Below are 19843 nucleotides of genomic sequence, written 5' to 3' on the forward strand. Positions count from 1 at the left end.
GGTGATAGGCGGTAGTGCAGTGCAGCGTGACCGCCAAACTCTCAGCGACTGCGTTCCAGAGTTCAGCGGTAAACTGAGGGCATAACGGCGGAAACTCTGTTAACCTTTACTCCGGAAGCGCAACAACAAAAACAGTCCGTGCGGAACCCCGCACCCCAACTCGAGGTCCCGCGGGTGAATTATGTAAACCCCACAATAGTATTGTCGAAACGAGCCATATATTCATTGAGAATGCAACCCTCCAAGCAATCACTTTGACTTCCAATACGGCGCGAGGCTGAAAATCACCTGATTGTGACGTCATGTAGCAGGCGTGAAATCGCCTTTGTTGTCTTTTTCAGAAAGAACTACCACACCCATAATTCTTTGTGCTCTGGACTGGAACTTGAGTTGACGTGTGCTTGCCGGGTCGTTTTACTCTCTGGTTACAGGCGCTACACTCGGGAAAAGTGTTTTTAAACGTATGTGTCGCTGTATGAAATGTGTCAGTGTTCGATACGTTTGACGACTGTTTTACCATCACGTTTACGGTGTTAAAGGTTCAATACATCTAACATAGCTATAAGATTGTATCCTCGACGCAGTGACAGTCAGGGTCGCAAGCTAACATTAGCTACAGTCAAACCCCCCCCCCCCATCAACTCGTAACAGTTATAAAACGTCCTTACCTTTCAAATACGGCACATTGTTTTTCAGGCACGATCTTTATTGTTAAAATAGTATTCTTGTAAATCGTGAGCATTAAAGAGACTATATTTTCCCATCATAGGTTTTATCTGGAGCAAAAATCTTGTCATACAGGAGCATTTAGAAAACTACGTAGAATGTCTCCTCCGCGGCTGACAGGAGCTTTACGCTCCTTTTCTATTGTCACCAAGAAGGAGGACTTAAATGAGAACGTCTCCGATCTCAAGGTAAGTTGCATTGAAACCTATCGTCTTTAAGGCTTTAACATCGACTGAGTTTCTGATGATATCCTTCTTGGGTATTCGATTATTACATGTGTTGTTGTAACATACTGTACGTCGTCGCGTATAGATACTTGCTGACTGTTTTAAATTCAGGCAAGGAGTGGGTAATTTATTTGTCCATGTGAGAAACTGGAACGACATCTCAATTGTTAACCTCAATTGTGTTAAATACGAATCCAGTGATTAAAAAAACACTATTCAGTTAAGTTGTTAATAGTCCGATAAAATTTTCTGATTTACATGTATGAACATTACATGAGTACTCAGCGAGTCTAAGGTATGCATCATTTTCCTGGATTTTAAAGTGCGCTTACGTTTTGAGAACCGTTTGCTCACACAGCATTCACAAAAAAGTTTTATATATCATGATTTTGGGTGAAATTCATGGAAAATATAAAAACAATATATATTCCTAATACTGATTGGACCAGCTTGATGTGAGGGTGTGTGCCAACAATAGCGCAAGTCAGAAATAAGTGGGTTCGCTGACCAAGAATCGAATAACTTAATTGAGGGAGAGGAAAAAATTTGTTTGAATGCCTCCTAGTTTTGATTTCCATTGATCGGTAGCGAGTACTCGAAGGAAGGAGCTGGAAGAGCTGGTCGCCAGGATGTGGACAGTCCGAAAGGATCCTGCCCGCACTGGTCTGAGTTTGAGTGGCATGTAAGTCTCCAAGGGTGGGTAGTGTGGTGCTGACAGTCAGCTCAGCGTTTTTGATTGTCCGTTGCAATTGGAGTTTGTCCTTTTTGTGGCAGCCCCAAATGAGACTTTGATGGAGGTACACAGTACTGATTAGATGACCGCTGTGTAGAACTGTCTCAGTAGTTCTTGTGACATTCCTTGCTTACTCGGGAGCCGCAAGACGTACATCATTAGCAAGGATTTTTTTTTGAGGATTTGAGTAGCTCAGTGGTTAGAGCATTGGTTTGGTAAACCAGGGGTTGTGAGTTTGTATCTCACTGGGGCCTCCATTCCACAAGAGGGAATTGCGTCAGGAAGGGCATCCGGCGTAAAAACTCTGCAAAACAAATATTAGTGTTCATCTGAGATGTCACGCTGTGGCGACCCCTAACGGGACAAGCCAAAAGAAATATCCATGAGCAGGTGTGAGCATTTCACGGAAACGATCGTTCCGTTACAGTGTCGTTACCCAGATTGAGAAAAGACGTCCACGTGTGGAATGTAAAACAAGTTCTCAACGAAATACAACAATCTGTACAAAACGAACCTACATTAACCCCTTTATTTTTAATGATTAAAACGCCCAGCTTTGTCAGTGTGGTTTACAAACGGCACCGGTTTCCGCTTCTGCGCTATGCATGCGCAAGGTCGAGTTATTCATATCCGGGTCACTCAAACGCAAGTCAAACATGTCGGTTGCTAAGCGTAAAAGACAAGAGACTGTGTCCCTAAAGACGTTCCAAAAGTGGACTATATCTGAAGAATATATTGCCGAAACCAAAAAAGAAGGTGAGGTGATAAAGCTGAGGTGCAGAATATGAATATAAAATAGTTTCCCACAGTTTCCCAGGACAAAAATCAACGGAACCGAAAGATCGGTTACCATACTTGCCGAAAGCCTCATGCCTGATGAGTTGATGTTCGTCTCCCACTTCAGGTCCTGTGAGACTGTAATTCCCAAGAACTTGTAGGTCTAGACAGTTGACACAAGACAGTAGGACAGCGTGAGGGTCAGCAGTGGTGAAGGATGCCTCCTGAAGTCCACAATCATTTCTACAGTCTTTCATGTGTTCGACGCCAGATTGTGTTGGCCACACCAAAGCTTCAATTTCGCTACTTCCTTTTGATACGCAGACTCGTTGCCATTTTTGATGAGGCTGTGTCATCTCCAAACTTCAGGAGTTTGTGTAGAGGGAGAGAAGAGCAGAGGGGAGAGGACGCAACTTTGGGGTTCCCCAGTGATAGTGCACGTGGATGAGCTAGTGTCCCCTCGTCTCACCTGCTGTGTCTTGCCCGTCAGGAAGTTGTAGTTCCACTGGCAGATGGTAGATGAGGCGCTGAGCTGGAGAAGCTTGAAGGAGAGCAGTTTGGGGATGATGGTGTTAAAGGCAGAGCTAAAGTCCCTGAACATGATCCTCACATAGGTTCCCTGACTGTCGAAATGTTCAAGGATTAAGTGCAGACCCGTGTTGTCGACATCATCCGCAGACCTGTTAGCTCAATAGGCAAACTGCAGTTGGTCCAGCTCGGCACCTGTGATGCTCTTGAGGTGGTCCGGCACCAGCCGTTCAACGGACTTCATGATCACAGATGTCAAGGCAGCAGGCCTGTAGTCATTAGGACCTGAGACTTATGCTCTTTTGGGGACCGATATGATGGTGGAGTTTTTGAAGCAGGTTGGTACGTCACACAATTCGAGAAACCTGTTGAAGATCTGTGTGTAGACAGGAGCAAGTTGGTCTGTGCAGACTTTGAGCCAGGATGGGGACACAAGGTCTGGGCTCGGCTCTTTGTTGATCTTTTGTTGTTTGAAGATCTGGTCAAAAACTCCAAAGCCACCTCTCCAAATTCCTTCAATACCTCCACAGGTATGTCATCAGGACCAACTGCCTTTCCATTTTTCATCCCTTGTAGTGCCTTTCTAACTTCCCCCTTGCTAAGCATTGCCATTTCCTGGTCCTTCACACGTGCCTCTTGTACTCTTCCTTCTCTCTCATTTTCTTCAGTCATTTACTTCTCAAAGTATTCTTTCCATCTATTCAGCCCACTACTGGCACCAGTTAAAACATTTCCATCTCTATCCTTAGTCACCCTTATCTGCTGCACATCCTTCCCATTTCTATCCCTCTGTCTGGCCAGCCTGTCGAGATCCTTTTCTCATTCTTTCATGTCCAACCTGGTGTACATGTCGTCATATGCCTCTTGTTTAGCCTTCGCCACCTCTACCTTTGCCCTATGTCACATCTGAATGTATTCTTTTTCGCCTGTCCTCACTTCTCTCACTGTCCCACTATATCTGTCATTCAGCCTATGGATGAAGATGTCATTCGTGCCTTTAAGGCACTCCACAATTCGTTTCATTATTGAGGGCCTCATCTTGGCAATTGACAACACCAGCAAAGAGTTCAGTGTGAGTGAGTGTGGGTTTACTCCTGATGAATTTAGCCACTCAGCAGTGGACAAGGCCGAGAAGCTGGCACGCAGAATTAGGGATGAGGGGTTTGTCAATACGACAGAGCAAGACTTCTGTGCCCTTATCGATTCCCAGTCGTCCCACTGACTGATAACAACCTTCTTGGACTGACTAAGTCTGCAAGTGAGGAGGAAGACGGACAAAGATGAAAAGGAAAGTGAAAAGCGCGGCCTTACCCCGGAGAACCTGCAACATGCAAAGATCAATGCCACAATTTCGCGGGAGTGCTGGAGCCTTTCCAGCTGTCAACGGGCAGGAGGCAGGGGACACCCTGAACTGGTTTCCAGCCAATTGCAGGGCACACAGAGACAAACAGCCGAACTTACATCACACCTCGTGGATATTTAGAGTGTTTAATTAATGTCTCATGTTTTTGGATGTGGGAGGAAACCGGAGTGCCTAGAGAAAACCCACCTCATCCACATGGCCTACGAGCACTGGGGCACCCCAACGTTGTGTCCTCTCCTCTCTTCTCCTCTTGCTCTACACGAACAACTGCACCTCGTGGCATCCGACTGTCAACCCTCTTAAGTTTTGAAGTGTGGTCAACACAACCTGGCATTGAACATGAAAGAATGTATAAAATGATTGAGGACTTCAGGAGGCATCCTTCACCACAGCTGCCCCTGATGCTGTTGAACTGTCCTCTGTCAACTGTCGAAGAACAATTCATGGGGTTACAGTCTCAAAGGACCTGAAGTGTAACACGAACATCCATTCCACCCTCAAAAAACCCATCCAATCAATACTGTGTACCTTCATCACAGTCTGGTTTAGGTTCTCCACAAAAAAGGACAAACTCCCGACTGCAATGGACAATCAAAACCGCAGAATGGATTGTGGGCTCCACTCTACCCACTTTTGAGGACTTGCATGCAACGCCAACTGAGTCCAGAGCAGGCAGGATCCATTCGGATCCTCCACATCCCGGCCGCCAGATCTTCCTGCTCCTTTCGTCGGGAAAGCGCTTATAGATCAATGAAAGTTAAAACTAACAGGCATTTGAACAGTTTTTTTCCCCTCTGGCAATTTAGTCATTAAATTCTTGATCAGTAAACTAACTATTTTTCTGCCTTGTGCCATTGTTATGACACTCACATCCTGCTGCTCCAATCAGTATTAGTAATATATTTTGTAGACTATTGCACAATTTCTCACTTTAAACATTGCACTGGTCTGTAAGGGGAACCACAAATGGGTAAAGGCACTCTGTACAAGTTTAACACAATATGGGACATTAACACTCTTATCTCTTACCTGTGCTAAATAAAGATTTTACATCTTGCAGGAGTCTTAGAGGGATAGTCCTGGAGAAAATCTCACCATGTTGAAAACCAATGGGATTTCCCCAAAACTGATGAGATTTTTATAGGCAACAATGAGATTATTTTTCATATGTACTTTTTATTACACTTCATGTTGCCAGGGTTCGTACAGTTCAGGGAATATCATGGGAAGAAACGTTGCTTTTCCAGGTCTTGGAAACTCCAGTAAATAAAAAATAATTGGCTTGGGTCAGGGAATGTCATGGGATTTTCAGTCACTGTGACTTGACGGGTGTGATCGCACTCGCAAATCTGCGCAGTCGAAGTTCTGTTAGGTTTATCACCTAATTTGCTAGAATAATTGCACAAATAACAGACAAGACGTCTTTCTTCTGATCAGGGGGACGTGAGAGCCAGGCCAATTAAAGTCTCCAAACATGTTCTGAACAACCCTCTCAAACACCCCCCCCCCTTTTTTTTTTTTACCCCCTCTCTCAACACTAAAGCACATGGTCTCCTGATAGTTTACTTGATCCGGGAAGACTCCCATACTTAACCATGAAGCTGACTTTGACACCTGGTGCACCCACATTGACTTGCTTCAAAATGATCAAAGCATGCCTCCTCTGCAAATTTCGAGAAAACATTCTTTAGGGCTTGCCCCCACCAGTAGCTTATGTAGTTAGAGGTTTACGGACTGAGTCACAGCCAGCAGCCTACTTACTGCTCTTAGACTCAGACTTTGGTACAGTGGAAGATGGAGAGAAGCTTTTTGCTCAATTCTTGAACACCATCCAAGACCCTGGTGAGAACCTATCTACTTACCTTCATTGGCTGTAGTTAACCTTAAACTGAGCTACGAAAAGAGGTGGAGCGACACATGAAGAGGTAGACAAACACCTCCTTAAACAGTTCTGGAGGGGTTGTTGGGAGAACTCCTTGTAACTGGAACAAATTAAAAGTATTCCACCCAGGTTCTCAGACCTTTTGCTCATAGTTCTAGGAGAAAGTAGGTGGGGTGCTTGCAAAGTCGGCTCACTACATTGATGTCACAGAAGAAGACAAACATGATGAGTAAAAAGGGGTCAGCAGGGAAGCCACAGAGCAGAGTGTTGAAGCAAGATGACGCCGACACGAGCATGTAAAGCCAAACCGAAAAGAATCAGACTTACAAACACAGGCCCCGGTACTGTTTCAACCGTGGTGAGAACCGACACATTTCTTCATTCTGCACCAATCTTCTCCTAGTGTCAGACAAGAAGAAGCAGTGGGAAGAACAAAATGGTTCAAATCTACATTTAACTGTTGTGGGATGAACAGGGGCTGAGGCGAGTCAATTATCTCCCTTAGGTGTGAACAGTAAAGACACAACTCCGGTTAAAACGAACAATGTTGATACACTAGCACAGAACACTAAAGCCAAAACATGTTCCAGTCGGCAACATTCAAAGCGAGGTCAACCGTTTCAATTCCCCACGTGGCTGGTTGGGATCAAGAATACAACTTAAGTGATTGTGAGAGATGCAGAGGTCAACTGGCTTCTTGATTCAGGTTCACAAGTTATGACTCTGCCTCAGTCTTTTAACTAGCAACATCTCTTTGAGCAGACAATTAAGCTACTTCTTGACGTTTTGGAAGTGAAGGGTGCAGATGGTGAGTTAGTCCATGACTTTGGCGATACAAAAATGACAACCTTTTCCCAAAGACTTCATAGGAACTCCCATCGACAGCAACACTTGCCTTAGTTGTCCCTGACACTTAACAGTCTCTCATACTAATAGGCACAAACACTTGATGTGCTGCTTGACCTCTTTTCAGAGACCGACTTGACCAACCGCCAGCCTCTTCCACGCTGCTACAAAGTTGTCAAAGTGATTGAGTTAAAACAAAAACATGCACGTAATAATAGCCAAGGTGTAGTGAAAATGCGCTTTCGCACTGTGCCCTGGCCAAGCCCCATGGGTGCAGGCCGGGACACGAGGCGCTCGCTTTTGGGCCCCACCTCCAAATCTGGCTGCAGTGGAGGGCCCAGGGAAACTGAGATCCAATATTTGTTTTCATCATAGGGGTTACGGAGTGGTACTTTCTGGTACCTCACCTTGGACCTTTTTGTCATGGGTCACACTACCAGGGGGACGAAGCCACAGACAACTTAGCGCTTCGGATGATCAGGACACACAAATCCCTCCACCACGGTAAGGTGACAGTTCGTGGAGGGACAACAAAATATTAATATAGTAATTCAAAGGATTGGTAAGTCCTAGAATAAAAAATGTTTGTCCAAATGAAAATTGTGCCAAACAAATATACTTTTGTTTGAGGTGACACGCTGTGGCGACACCTAACTTCTTTTTTTTTTTTTTTAATAAAAACACCCCTTTCAACAAATTCCCCAACATCACGGCCTTCAGAGTGTGTATATTATTAATACTGGGTCTTGTTGGTTTTCTGAGAATCAACTGCACCTACTAGTCACTTGTTTGGCAAGGAGCAAAAGAAATATACCGAAAACGTGGATTAATCTGATTAGTCACATTGGACTGCTATTTTGAACACTACTGTACTTGTCAAATAAATATTATTATTCTTCTGATCCACTTCTGTAGTGTACTTCCTTTCCACTTGGACCAGTGTGAATTGGAACTTTTGCAGTTATCAAATGGTGGTTAATGGAGTCCATCTCCATTACAAGGCATGCCTTTTCTCTCCTGTGGCCAAGGCTGATATATTTTAAAGGGAGCTCCAGGATATTCCATATGAAGAGCCCTGCGTGAGAAGCAGAGGTGCAAGCCCATCCAGTAACTTATGTACAGTGAAGAAAATAAGTATTTCAACACCCTGCCACAGTGAAGAAAATAAGTATTTCAACACCCTGCTATATTCTCCCACTTAGAAATCATGGAGGTGTCTGAAATTTTCATCGTAGGTGCATGTCCACTGTGAGTGAGATAATCTAAAAAGAAAAATCCAGAAATTATAATGTACAATTTATGTGATACACTTGCAAATAAGTATTTGAACACCTATCAGCTAGAATTCTGACCCTCAATGACCTGTTAGTCCGCCTTTAAAAGTCCACCTCCACTCCATGTATTATCCTGAATCAGACTCACCTGAGTGAGGTCATTAGCTGCATAGAGACACCTGTCCACCCCATACAATCAATAAGACTCAAACTTGTAACATGGCTAAGACAAAAGAGCTGTCCAAAGACAGCAGAGACAAAATTGTACAACTCCACATGGCTGTAAAAGGCTACGGAGCTATTGCCAAGCAGCTTGGTAGGGAAAAAAAACTGTTGGAGCAATCATTAAAAAATGGAAGAAGCTAAACATGATGGTCAGTCTCAATCGGAGTGGATCCCCATGCAAGATATTATGGCGTGGGGTCTAAATGATCCTGAGAAAGGTGAGGAATCATCCCAGGACTACACGACAGGACTTGGTCAAGGACATGAAAAGAGCCGGGACCACCATTTCCAAGATGAATATTAGTTTGTAAGGTGACTATTGGTAATACTTAAGACGTCATGGTTTGAAATCATGCATGGCATGAAAGATTCCCCTGCTTAAACCAGCACGTCAAGGCCCATCTTAAGTTTGCCAATGACCATTTGGATAATACAGAGGAGTCATGGGAGAATGTTTTGTGGTCAGATCAGACCAAACTGGAACTTTTTGGTCATAATTCCACTAACAGTGTTTGGAGGAAAACGAATGATGATTTCCATCCCAAGGACACCATCCCTGCTGTGAAGCATGGGGGAGGTAGCATCATGCTTTGGGGGTGTTTTTCTGCACATGGGACAGGACGACTGCACTGTATTAAGAAGAGGATGACATTGGGTGTGTATTGGGAGATTTTGGGGAACAACCTCTTTCCCTCAGTCAGAGCATTGATGATGGGTTGTGGTTGGGTCTTTGAACATGACAATGACCCGAAATATAGTAGACTCTTCTGTGACATAACACACCAGACACCTTCCGCCAGGTGTTCCCAATCTGCTTGGACCCGTTTCTTCACTTCCTTACCACACTCACCATCGCGCTGGATTGTTGACCCCAAGTATTAGAAGTCCTCCACCCTCGCTATCTCTTCTCCCTGTAGCCTCACTCTTCCCCCTCCACCTTTCTCATTCACACACTTATATTCTGTTTTACTTCAGCTAATCTTCATTACTCTCCTTTCCAGTGCATGTCTCCATCTTTCTAATTGTTCCTCTGCATGCTCCCTGCTTTCACTGCATATCAGAATATCTGCGAACATCATGGTCCAAGGGGATTCCAGTCTAACCTCATCTGTCAGCCTATCCATTACCACTACAAACAGGAGGGGCTCAGAGCTGATCCCTGATGCAGTCCCACCTCCACCTTAAATTCTTCTGTCACACTTAAGGCACACCTCACCATTGTTCTGCTGCCATACATGTCCTGTACTATTTTAACATACTTCTCTACCACACCAGACTTACGCATGCAGTACCACAGTTCCTCTCATGGTACTCTGTCATAGGCTTTCTTTAGATCCACAAAGACACAATGTAGCTCCTTCTGACCTCTGTACTTTTCCACTAATATCCTCAAGGCAAATAATGCATCTGTGGTACTCTTTCTCGGCAAGAAACAATACTGTTCCTCGCAGATACTTACTTCTGTCCTGAGTCTAGCCTCCACTACTCTTTCCCATAACGTCATTGTGTGGCTCATCAACTTTATTCCTCTATAATTCCCAAAGCTCTGAACATCCCCTTTGTTCTTAAAAATGGGAACTAGAACACTTTTCATCCATTCTTCAGGCATCTTTTCGCCCACTAGTAGTCTGTTGTATAAGTTGGTCAAAAACTCCACAGCCATCTCTCCAAATTGTTTCAATACCTCTACCGGTATGTCATCAGGACCACTGCCTTTCCATTTTTCATCCTTTGTAGTGCCTTTCTGACTTCCCCCTTACTAATCATTGCCACTTCCTGGTCCTTCAGACTTGCCTCTTCAACTCTTCCTTCTCCCTCATTTTCTTCATTCATCAACTTCTCAAAGTATTCCATCTATTTAGCACACTACTGGCACCAGTCAACACATTTCCATTTCTATCCTTAATCACCCTTGCCTGCTGTACATCCTTCCCATCTCTATCCCTCCATCTTGCCCACCTGAAGAGATCCTTTTCTCCATCTTTCGTGTCCAACCTGGTGTACTTGTCATCATATGCCTCTTGTTTAGTCTTTGCCACCTCCACCTTTGCCGTACGTCACATCTCGATGTACTCCTTTCGCCTCTCCTCAGTCCTCTGAGTGTCCCACTTCTTCTTCGCTAATCTCTTTCCTTCTATGACTCAGTGTATTTTGGGGTTCCACCACCAAGTCTCCTTCTCCCCTTTCCTACCAAAAGACACACCAAGTACTCTTCTGTCTATCTCTCTGATTACTTTGGCTGTCGTTGTCCAGTCTTTCGGGAGCTTCTGCTGTCCATCGAGAGCCTGTCTCACCTCTTTCCGAAAGGCCGCACAACATTCTTCCTTTCTCAGCTTCCACCACTGGTTCTCTGCTCTACCTTTGTCTTCTTAATCTAACCACCCACCACCAAAGTCATCCTACACACCACCATCCTATGCTGTCGAGCTACACTTTCCCCTACCACTACTTTACAGTCAATCTTTTTCAGATTACATTGTCTGCACAAAATATAATCCACCTGCGTGCTTGTACCTCCACTCTTGTAGGTCACTATATGTTCCTCCCTCTTCTGGAAATAAGTGTTCACTACATCCATCTCCATCCTTTTTACAAAGTCCACCACCATCTGTGCCTCAAAGTTCCTTTCCTGGATGCCGTACTTACCCATCACTTCATCGCCTCTCTTTCCTTTATCAATATGTCTATTACAATCTGCACCAATCACAACTCTCGCTGTCTGGGATGCTCAGAACTCCATCTAGTTCCTTCCAGAATTTCTCTTTCAACTCTAGGTCAAATCCTACCTGTGAGGCATAGCCGCTAACCACATTATATATAACACCCTCAATTTAAAATTTAAGTCTCATCACTCGATCTTATACTCTTTTCACTTCCAAGACATTCTTAGCCAGAGCATGGTGATCAAATACTTATTTTCTTCACTGTACATCAGTTACTGGATGGGGTTGCGCCACTGCTTCTCACGCAGGCATCTTAGCCATTAAAAAAAAGTCAGCTCCCCACCCCCACCTAACAGTCGATTGCGAGAGGCTAGATGCTTGAGAAGTAGATCTTGGGGGGGTGTAAAATCGTCTGGGGACCCCTGAGCTAAGAGTAGCGATGCGCTAACGCTGGTGAGACCTACATTGGACCGCAAAGAGGAAGACTTCAACGAGGACCGCGAGGATTTAGAGGACGCTGCACAAGTGGACACAACCCTCAACTCCAACTTTCTTCACTCCTGCCATGTGAAACACTGCAGGACATTGTAGTTTGAATTTATCTATTTTTTTCTTCTATCTTCATATGTGGTCGGACCTTTACTTTAACTTAGCCTCGATAGTATGTGAATTGTGTACCTTGTGTGTTGACTTTGTTTATTTGATTCTTTATTTGCCCAATCTGCACAAGCCATCATTCTGTAGGCTGGTCCCAAGCCCGGATAAATGCAGAGAGTTGCGTTAGGAAGGATGTCCGGCAAAAAACTGTGCCAAACCCAATGTCATCAAATGAATCCCATATCGGATCCGCGCATGGCACCGTTAATCTGCAGGGCGTAGGTGGAAATTCAGCTACTGTGGGTCGAAGACAAAGAAGAGGAGGAAAGAGGCTTAGTTGGCAGAAGAAGAAGAGTAAGCCACAGAGCATACAATTGAATGTTGGGCCTATGGCAGGGAAAAAGTCAGGAGTTGATGATTAGGTCAGAAGGAGCTTGTGTGGATCTAAAGAAAGCCTATGACAGAGTACCAAGAGAGGAACTATGGTACTGCATGCGAAAGTCTGGTGTGGTGGAGAAATATGTTAGATAGTACAGGACATATACTGTATGAGGGCAGCAGAATAGTGGTGAGGTGTGCCATAGGCGTAATAGAAGAATTTAAGGTGAAGGTGAGATTGCATCAGACCATGATGTTTTCAGATATTGTGATATGCAGTGAAAGCAGGTCGCTGGTGGAGGAATAATTAGAAAGATGGAGGCATGCCCAGGGAAAGAGAGGAATGAAGATTAGCCAAAGTAAAACAGAATATCTGTGTGTGAAAGAGAGGGGCAGAGGAGGAAGAGTGAGGCTACAGAGAGAAGAGGTTAGAGAGGGTGGATGACTTCAAATACTTGGGGTCAACAATCTCGAGCAATGGTGAGTGCAGTAAAGTGAAGAAACTGGTCCAAGCAGGTTGGAACAGCTGGCGGAAGGTGTCTGGTGTGTTATGTGACAGAAGAGTCTGCTAGGACGAAGGGCAAAGTTTACAAAACACAGTGGTGAGGCCGGCCATGATGTACGGATTAGAGACGGTGGCACTGAAGAGACTACAGGAAGCAGAAGTGGAGGTGGCCGAAATGAAGATGTTGAGGTTCGTGGTCGGAGTGAGCAGGTTGGATAGGATTAAATATGAGCTAATTAGTGAGACGGGCAAAGTTGGATGTTTTGGAGACAAGGTTCAAGAGAGCACACTTTGATGGTTTGGACATGTACATAGGCGAGAGCGTGAGTATATTGGTAGAAGGGTGCTGAGGACCGCACTGCCAGGGAAAAGAACGAGAGGAAGACCAAAGAGAAGGTTGATGGATGTTGTGAGGGAAGACATGAGGACAGTGGGTGTTAGAGTGCAAGATGCACAAGATAGGCTTAGATGAAAAAAGATGACACGCTGTGGTGAGCTCTAACTGGACAAGCCGAAAGGAAAAGAACTTAAATCTTTAATTATAAAACCTTATAAATATAATATTTACTGCATTATAAATGGGTAATATAATTATACATGATGAAACACTTCCTGTCTCATATCACTGTATATTTACCATTCATCACTCAGAGACTTCTGCTGAAACTGCCATGTGGGAACCAGAATGTTTAAACAACAGTACACGATTCATACTTTGCCCACTTGAGACAAAAATTATACTAAAAGTGTCTAGTTAAACAAAAACAATAAAATAACATTTTTATCGTAGTACAGAAAGTCACAGGAAATGTGTGGTCTTCTCCTGTAGTACCGAATGCCCGTGGCGCCACTATTGCAGCACTTCCATTTTGCCGGTGTGGCACCCCTTCCTCGACAAGAGGAACTTGTTTCATTAGGGCGGTCCGAAACGTAACAAGTACATGATAAATAAAGCAACCGTGAGTCCATAAACAAACAACCGTAAGAAAACAAAGCAAACGGGAGTCAGTAGAAGCATATTAAGCGTAGCAAAAGAGCATTCTAAGTAAAACAGGAGAGCAAATATGTACATTTAATCCAACACCCAGTACAAGGACTTAACATTGTCAACATAATTCCTAAACTCGACAGCTCGTGCCATATCGCGTGCTTTTGAAAGTTTTCAAACCAGCCTTTCCCTCGTCCTACAGGGATTAAATGCTTTGTTGCAGCTTCAGGGTAATGTTTACCACATCGTTCTTTGTGGCGCACTGCTCATTCATTCATACTTTTCACTTTTTCACTATTCACTTTTCTGCCAATCCATCAGCTCCCTCCCCTTCCTCATTGTGACTAAGCTGTTTTTTTTTTTCATCTTTCTCTTCAACTTGGGTGTTTGGGCAGCAGCTTTAAGATCAAGCACGAGCGCTTTTGATGCATTTTGAACTTGAGAAGATATTCACACAGAGTCAACAGCCATGCAAAATGGTGCATTGGGAAAAAAGGAAAATGTTTGACCTCTGTAATTGCAAACAAAGGCTACTGGACCAAATATTAACATTGGTTTTCTCAGTTGTTCAAATACTTATTTGCATCTGTATCACACAATTAAATCGTTTAAAAAAAAAAAAATCATTCATCATGATTTCTGGATTTTTCTTTTTAGATTATCTCTATGCCATGCACCTACGATGAAAATTTCACACGCCTCCATGATTTCCAAGTGGGAGAACTTGCAACATAGCAGGGTGTTCAATTACTTATTTTCTTCACTGTAAGCTAACATAGATTCAATTATAAAATGCCCAATATTACTACAAATAATGATACCAACAAAGTCCTTTACACGCTCTTCATCTTCCAGTTCATTGGCATCTGCTTGCTCTTTGTGAGGGGCAGGGCAAATTTACCAATTTGACCCAAGAGAACTTTGTGAATATTTCAATTGTCTGGAGCACAGGGAACAACACGAATGAAGAGGTGAGGTATACCAGGATAAAGTGATGAAGATACTGTAAAGAAATGAAGCATCAATTGGACTGTCTGTTATTTACCACAGTCTTCACTTTAGTTTGTTACAGGCCTACAAATGGCTAATGCTAAGTTTCTGCTAATTCAGTCTCCAAAAAGCAGACTGCATTGGAAATTGGTTTCTGAAATGTTTTTTTCCCCCTCTGGTGGCTCATTTTAGCTCAAACGTATGAAGAAACGGGAGCTGTTTGGAAGAGAAGGGCTCACATGGCAGAAGATTCTGCATTTTTGCACTGATCATCAGGACAAAATGAAGCAACATGCTGTCCATCAGGAATTAAAGAACCTTCTTTCTGCAGCCAAAGAGATAGGTAACACGCACACACAGCGAATTGTTTGTGAACTGAGTTTCTACTAAAAATTATAATTTTTTTTTTCGCCCTCATTCATATGTTGTGGAATGTCTGAAATAGCAGCTTTAATATCACATTTTTTTTTTGTCAATGCTAAGATGATAGTTGTTGTTGACTGATCGATGACATGATTTTACTCAACAAGGGAGGAAATGTAAAAAAACAAAAGAGAACACAAACCTTTTGCGCTCCATTCTCCCTCATTCACACACTTTGGCTGTTGCACCAAAGGGAAAGTTCATCCTCTGACCTTTTCATCCAATCACATTGAATATCTTCAAGGTACACTCCTAATATGTATGACAGTTTGTATAACAAGACTGCTACTTATCATAGTTTATAAAAATTGTTTGACCACTACAATAAAGCAATCGTTTTCCACCCATTTACCAATTAATTTACTATAGAAGCAGCTTAAGCAGGGAAGTACAGAGTTCCCTCTCCCCAGCCACTTTGTCGATGTCCTCCGGGTCTATCCCGAGGCGTTCCCAGGCCAACCTGGAGACAGTCTCTCCAGCGTGTCTTTGGTCATATCTGGAACCTCTTCCTGGGCAAAGTGCCCAAAATAACTCAACCAAGGAGAGGTCCAGGGGGCATCCTGAACAGATGACTGTCACCTTTGGCTCCCCTTACTGTGGAGGAGAAAGGCCTCAACTCTAACACCCTCCTCGGTAACTGAGCTTTTCACTCTTGTAGGTCGAGCCCTGACACTGCAGAGGAAACTCATTTCGTTCCCATGTATCTGTGACCTTGTTCTTTTGCCCATGACTGAAAGCTTGTGACGATAGTTGAGGTTAGGAATTTGGATTGACAAGTCAATTGAGAGCTCCTTTACCACAGTGGACTGAAACAATGAAGAGTTCTTCTCTCTTCCAATGCTGTACCACTGGGCTTGTTGTTCTCCTGCTCCATTCTCCCTTCACTCGTGGACATAATTGCAGGGATACTTAAAACTTGTCCACTTGGGGCAGGATCTCTTCCTTGACTTGGAGAGGGCACTTGACCTTTTTTTCCGACTGAGGACCATGACTAAAGTATTGGAGGTGCTGTTTCTAATACGAACTCCTTCACATCATGTTGCGAAGTGCTCCATTAAGAGTTGATGGTCGTGGTTTGATGAAGCCAAGAGAACCACATCATCTGCAAAAAGTAGGGAACTAAGCTCACCAAACCAGACGCCCACAACTCTTTGCCTCACAGTCCAACCTTCTGTTGGCAATGCGACAAAACTCTTACACTGGTTGTGCATGGACCAGACAGTACTTAATATGGGGTCTTGTAGCCGATACTTCCTGAGCACCTTCAGCAACCTCCTCACAGGACATCGTCGAATGCCTTCTCCAAGTCCACAAATCACATGTATACTGTTCAGGTGAGCTCCCATCCACCCTCCAGGACCCTGCTGAGGGTGTAGAGGTAGTCCATTGTTCCATGGCCAGGTCAAAAATCATACTACTCCTCAATGTAGGATTAAAAATTCACAATACACCCCCCTCTGCACCATCCCTGAATAGACCTGATAAGGGTAGCTCAGGAGTATGGTTCCCCAGCAGCTGGAGACAGTACCTTGTTCAGGTGCTCTGCCCTCTAGCCCAGGTCACTTCAACCTCCATGTTGACATCAACAGCCACTGATCCCAGAGCGGTTAGGCCAGACGACTCCTCCCGGGGTTCAGTCATGTGCTTGCGTCTGATGCTCTTGAGGGAGGCATTTCTCCACTCTTCTTTGCAGATTACCTCAAGGTCAATCAGGTTTAACAGGCAACAGCGAATTTTAGGTCTTTCCAGAGATGTTTGATTGGATTCAAGTCTGGGCTATGGTTGGGCAACTCAAGGACAATCACAGGCTGCTTCTGAAGCTACTCCTTTATCTTGGTGGTGTGCTTTGAGTCATCGTCATTTTTTTAAAACGGTGAATCGCCCTTGTCTGAGTTCCAGAGCGCTTTGAAGCAAGTTTTCTTCTATTTGGGGGCTGTCTGTCATCTTTCCTTCTATGGTAGGGTTAGGGAACCTGTTAGTCTGAGAGAGCCAAAAATGCCAAATGTTTTAAAATGTAATTCGAAAAGAGCCATACAATATTTTCAAAATTAAATACAAGTATATATGTACATTTTATGTAAGACTAACAGTTTTAGAGCACAATAAGTCTCTGAATTCTTTTAAACATTATGCTGTTGATAACCAATGATGGAAAAAATATTTCATACCGTTAAAACAACTTCTGGTATTGCAGGATTTTGGCAAACTCCCCATAGGTGAAATGGCTTTCTGTTTCGCAGAATTGCTGAACTCTCTCTCAATTGACTGAAATTCCAGTCAGTCATAGGACCATTAAAAAATTGCATTTGAAGTATGAACCATCTTGGATCATCATACATGTGAAATCTGATTGAAATTTGTCAAAAAGTCCATTTGAAATTCAAGAAATTGCTTAGTTCATTAAAAATAACTTACTCAAAAATCATTGCTATGAAAGGGAGATTCAAGATGACAAGAACGAGCTGAATGTTGAACTGTCTTTGCGCTTCTATTTTTTTGTCTTGTGTTGTGTGTAATTAAATTGTCTTAAACACAATACATGTGCTTTGTGATGTTTTGCTGGTTTGACAAAGGAGATTTATTCTAAATTCACACACAGCATTTGCTATAAATTGTGAGACAAATTACTCCCCCCCAAACAGTTTTTTTTTTCTATACACACCGACTTTTAAGTGATCAGAGAGCGCCTCATCCATGCACAAAGTTGAGCAATTGAGTGTCCCTCGACATCCAAGTGGTCGCCATATTAGTCGCGTCATCTGTCCTTGACGTCATCGTCACTTCCGCCATTGGAAACGCTGAGTGCCTGCTACTACGGAAGCTGAACAACAGAGATATTCGCATTTTTCCGACGCCCCTTCTGACACTGAAGTTCTTTTCGAAAAGGACAACACCACACAACCTAGTGAAGTTACCGGGGCAATATTACACTATTGTTTCGAGCCCTCAGGGCAATATTACACTATTTTTTCAAGCCATATTCAGATGATATCCGATCACGGCCAAACCACATCCTGTCCGATCCACTCCCGCGGCAGAGATGAGCCATCGCAGCCCATCGCAGCCGTCCGGTGTGGCTTATTACAGAGCCGAGCAGTGCTGCTTTAGTCACAGTCGAGCCGGAGCGCTTTATACTAACGTTGTTAATCCAAACCACTGGAATTTCCCTTTAAATATAAGAGGCAACATAACAACCTTTAAACTTTGAGAGCATCATTCAGCTTTCAACTTGGATTGCCAAATATATTCTGCAGGCAATAATTCAGTTTTACACCAGAAAAATAGACGGGGATATCATTATGGATTTAAAAAAAAAGTTGGAAGCGACCTTTCAAATGTGTAGTTAATTGTGGGCATGGTTTGGTTGGCAATGTATTTTTTGTTTGTTGACATTTTCATTGTAAGTTTTCAAAACCAAATAAAATTGTTCTCAAAAATGTTCTCATGGGTAAGTCAATGCTGTAATCTAAATCTTTTAATGAGCCAAATAGCTTCAACGGATGACACTGATCTGACCACAGTGCATACTGTATATCTGATTTTGCTCAAAGTGGTCAAAGGGAGCGCTCACGGGCTTATTAGAGGGAATGTTGACGTCAGCCCATCATCCATCTCGTTGCTTGATTCAGGTGTGGCAGATACATTGTGTGTGTGTGTGTGTGTGTGTGTATCTATCTATCTATCTATCTATCTATCTATCTATCTATCTATCTATCTATCTATCTATCTATCTATCTATCTATCTATCTATATACATATATATACACACACATATATATATATATATGGAACCCTCATCTTCTAACTCCTGTAGTATTCTATAAATAATTCTATAAATCTTAGATATGTTTCCACCTCCTGGATCTGGCCTATCAGCAAGAAGGAACATCTTAACCATACACAGATTGTGCATTGTACATATGTGCATACTCTTATGCCTGAACACGGTGTTCGTTATGGACAATCCGTGATGAGCAAAGAACAGTAAGAGTACATACATACAACAGTAACATAACACCACAAGGGTTCTGATTGGGGGGGCCGTTGTTCCCAATCACACCCTTCCAGGTCTCATTGTCATAACCACATGGGCATCGAAGTCCCCCAGCAGAATGATGGAGTCTCCAGACGGAGCACTCTCCAGCACTCCCTTTAAGAACTCCAAAAAAGGTGGGTTCTCTGAACTGTTGTTTGTTGTATAGGCACAAACAAAATTCAGGACCTGTCCCCCGACCCGCCGGCAGAAGGAAGCAACCTTATCATCCACTGGGGTGAACCCCAACGTACAGGTGCCAAGCTGGGGGCCAATAAGTATATCCACACCTGCTTGGCAGCCCTTGCCGTAGGCAACTCCAGAATAGAACAAAATCCAACCCCTCTCAAGAGGACTGGAAAAAGAGCCCAAGTGGTAGGTAGAGGCGAATCCAACTATATCTAGTCGGAACATTGCAACCTCACGCACACACTCGGGCTCCCCTGCCAGAGAGGTAACATTTAATGTCTCTTAGAGCTAGTTTCTGTACCTGGTGATCAGAATGCCAAGGTCCCCACCTTTAGCTACCAGCCAGGTCTCATTACACCCGACCCGTATGGCCACTCTTCCAGGTGGTGAACTCAATCACAGAATTATTTTTAGGAGGCAGAAATGGCAGGGAATTTCTCAATTCAAAATAGAAATTGTGAAAATATTTTGTGTGCTATCATTCCTTACTTTTTTC

The 19843-nt window shown here is 43.5% G+C and overlaps 1 protein-coding gene across 20 annotated transcripts in view; it reads left to right on the plus strand.

Moving 5' to 3' along the window:
• Positions 1-219: 219 nt before the first annotated feature.
• The window catches only part of ascc3 (activating signal cointegrator 1 complex subunit 3), a 258535-nt gene continuing 238911 nt past the window's right edge, over positions 220-19843 (plus strand). For 5 of the 20 annotated variants that reach the window (XR_009794992.1, XR_009794991.1, XR_009794993.1 and 2 more), the window contains exons 1-3: positions 307-461; positions 770-914; positions 14895-15045. Coding sequence is in view for 11 of the 20 variants with exons in the window: in XM_061819564.1 (XP_061675548.1) it covers positions 825-914; positions 14895-15045 (241 nt within the window). In the remaining 9 variants the exon portion in view is untranslated. Of the gene's footprint in view, positions 462-769; positions 915-7997; positions 8175-14894; positions 15046-19843 lie in introns of those variants that run through there. The other 15 variants (XR_009794990.1, XR_009794995.1, XR_009794994.1 and 12 more) reach the window with 9 other exon arrangements.

Source organism: Syngnathoides biaculeatus, chromosome 5 (assembly GCF_019802595.1).
Source record: "Syngnathoides biaculeatus isolate LvHL_M chromosome 5, ASM1980259v1, whole genome shotgun sequence".
NCBI lineage: Eukaryota > Metazoa > Chordata > Actinopteri > Syngnathiformes > Syngnathidae > Syngnathoides > Syngnathoides biaculeatus.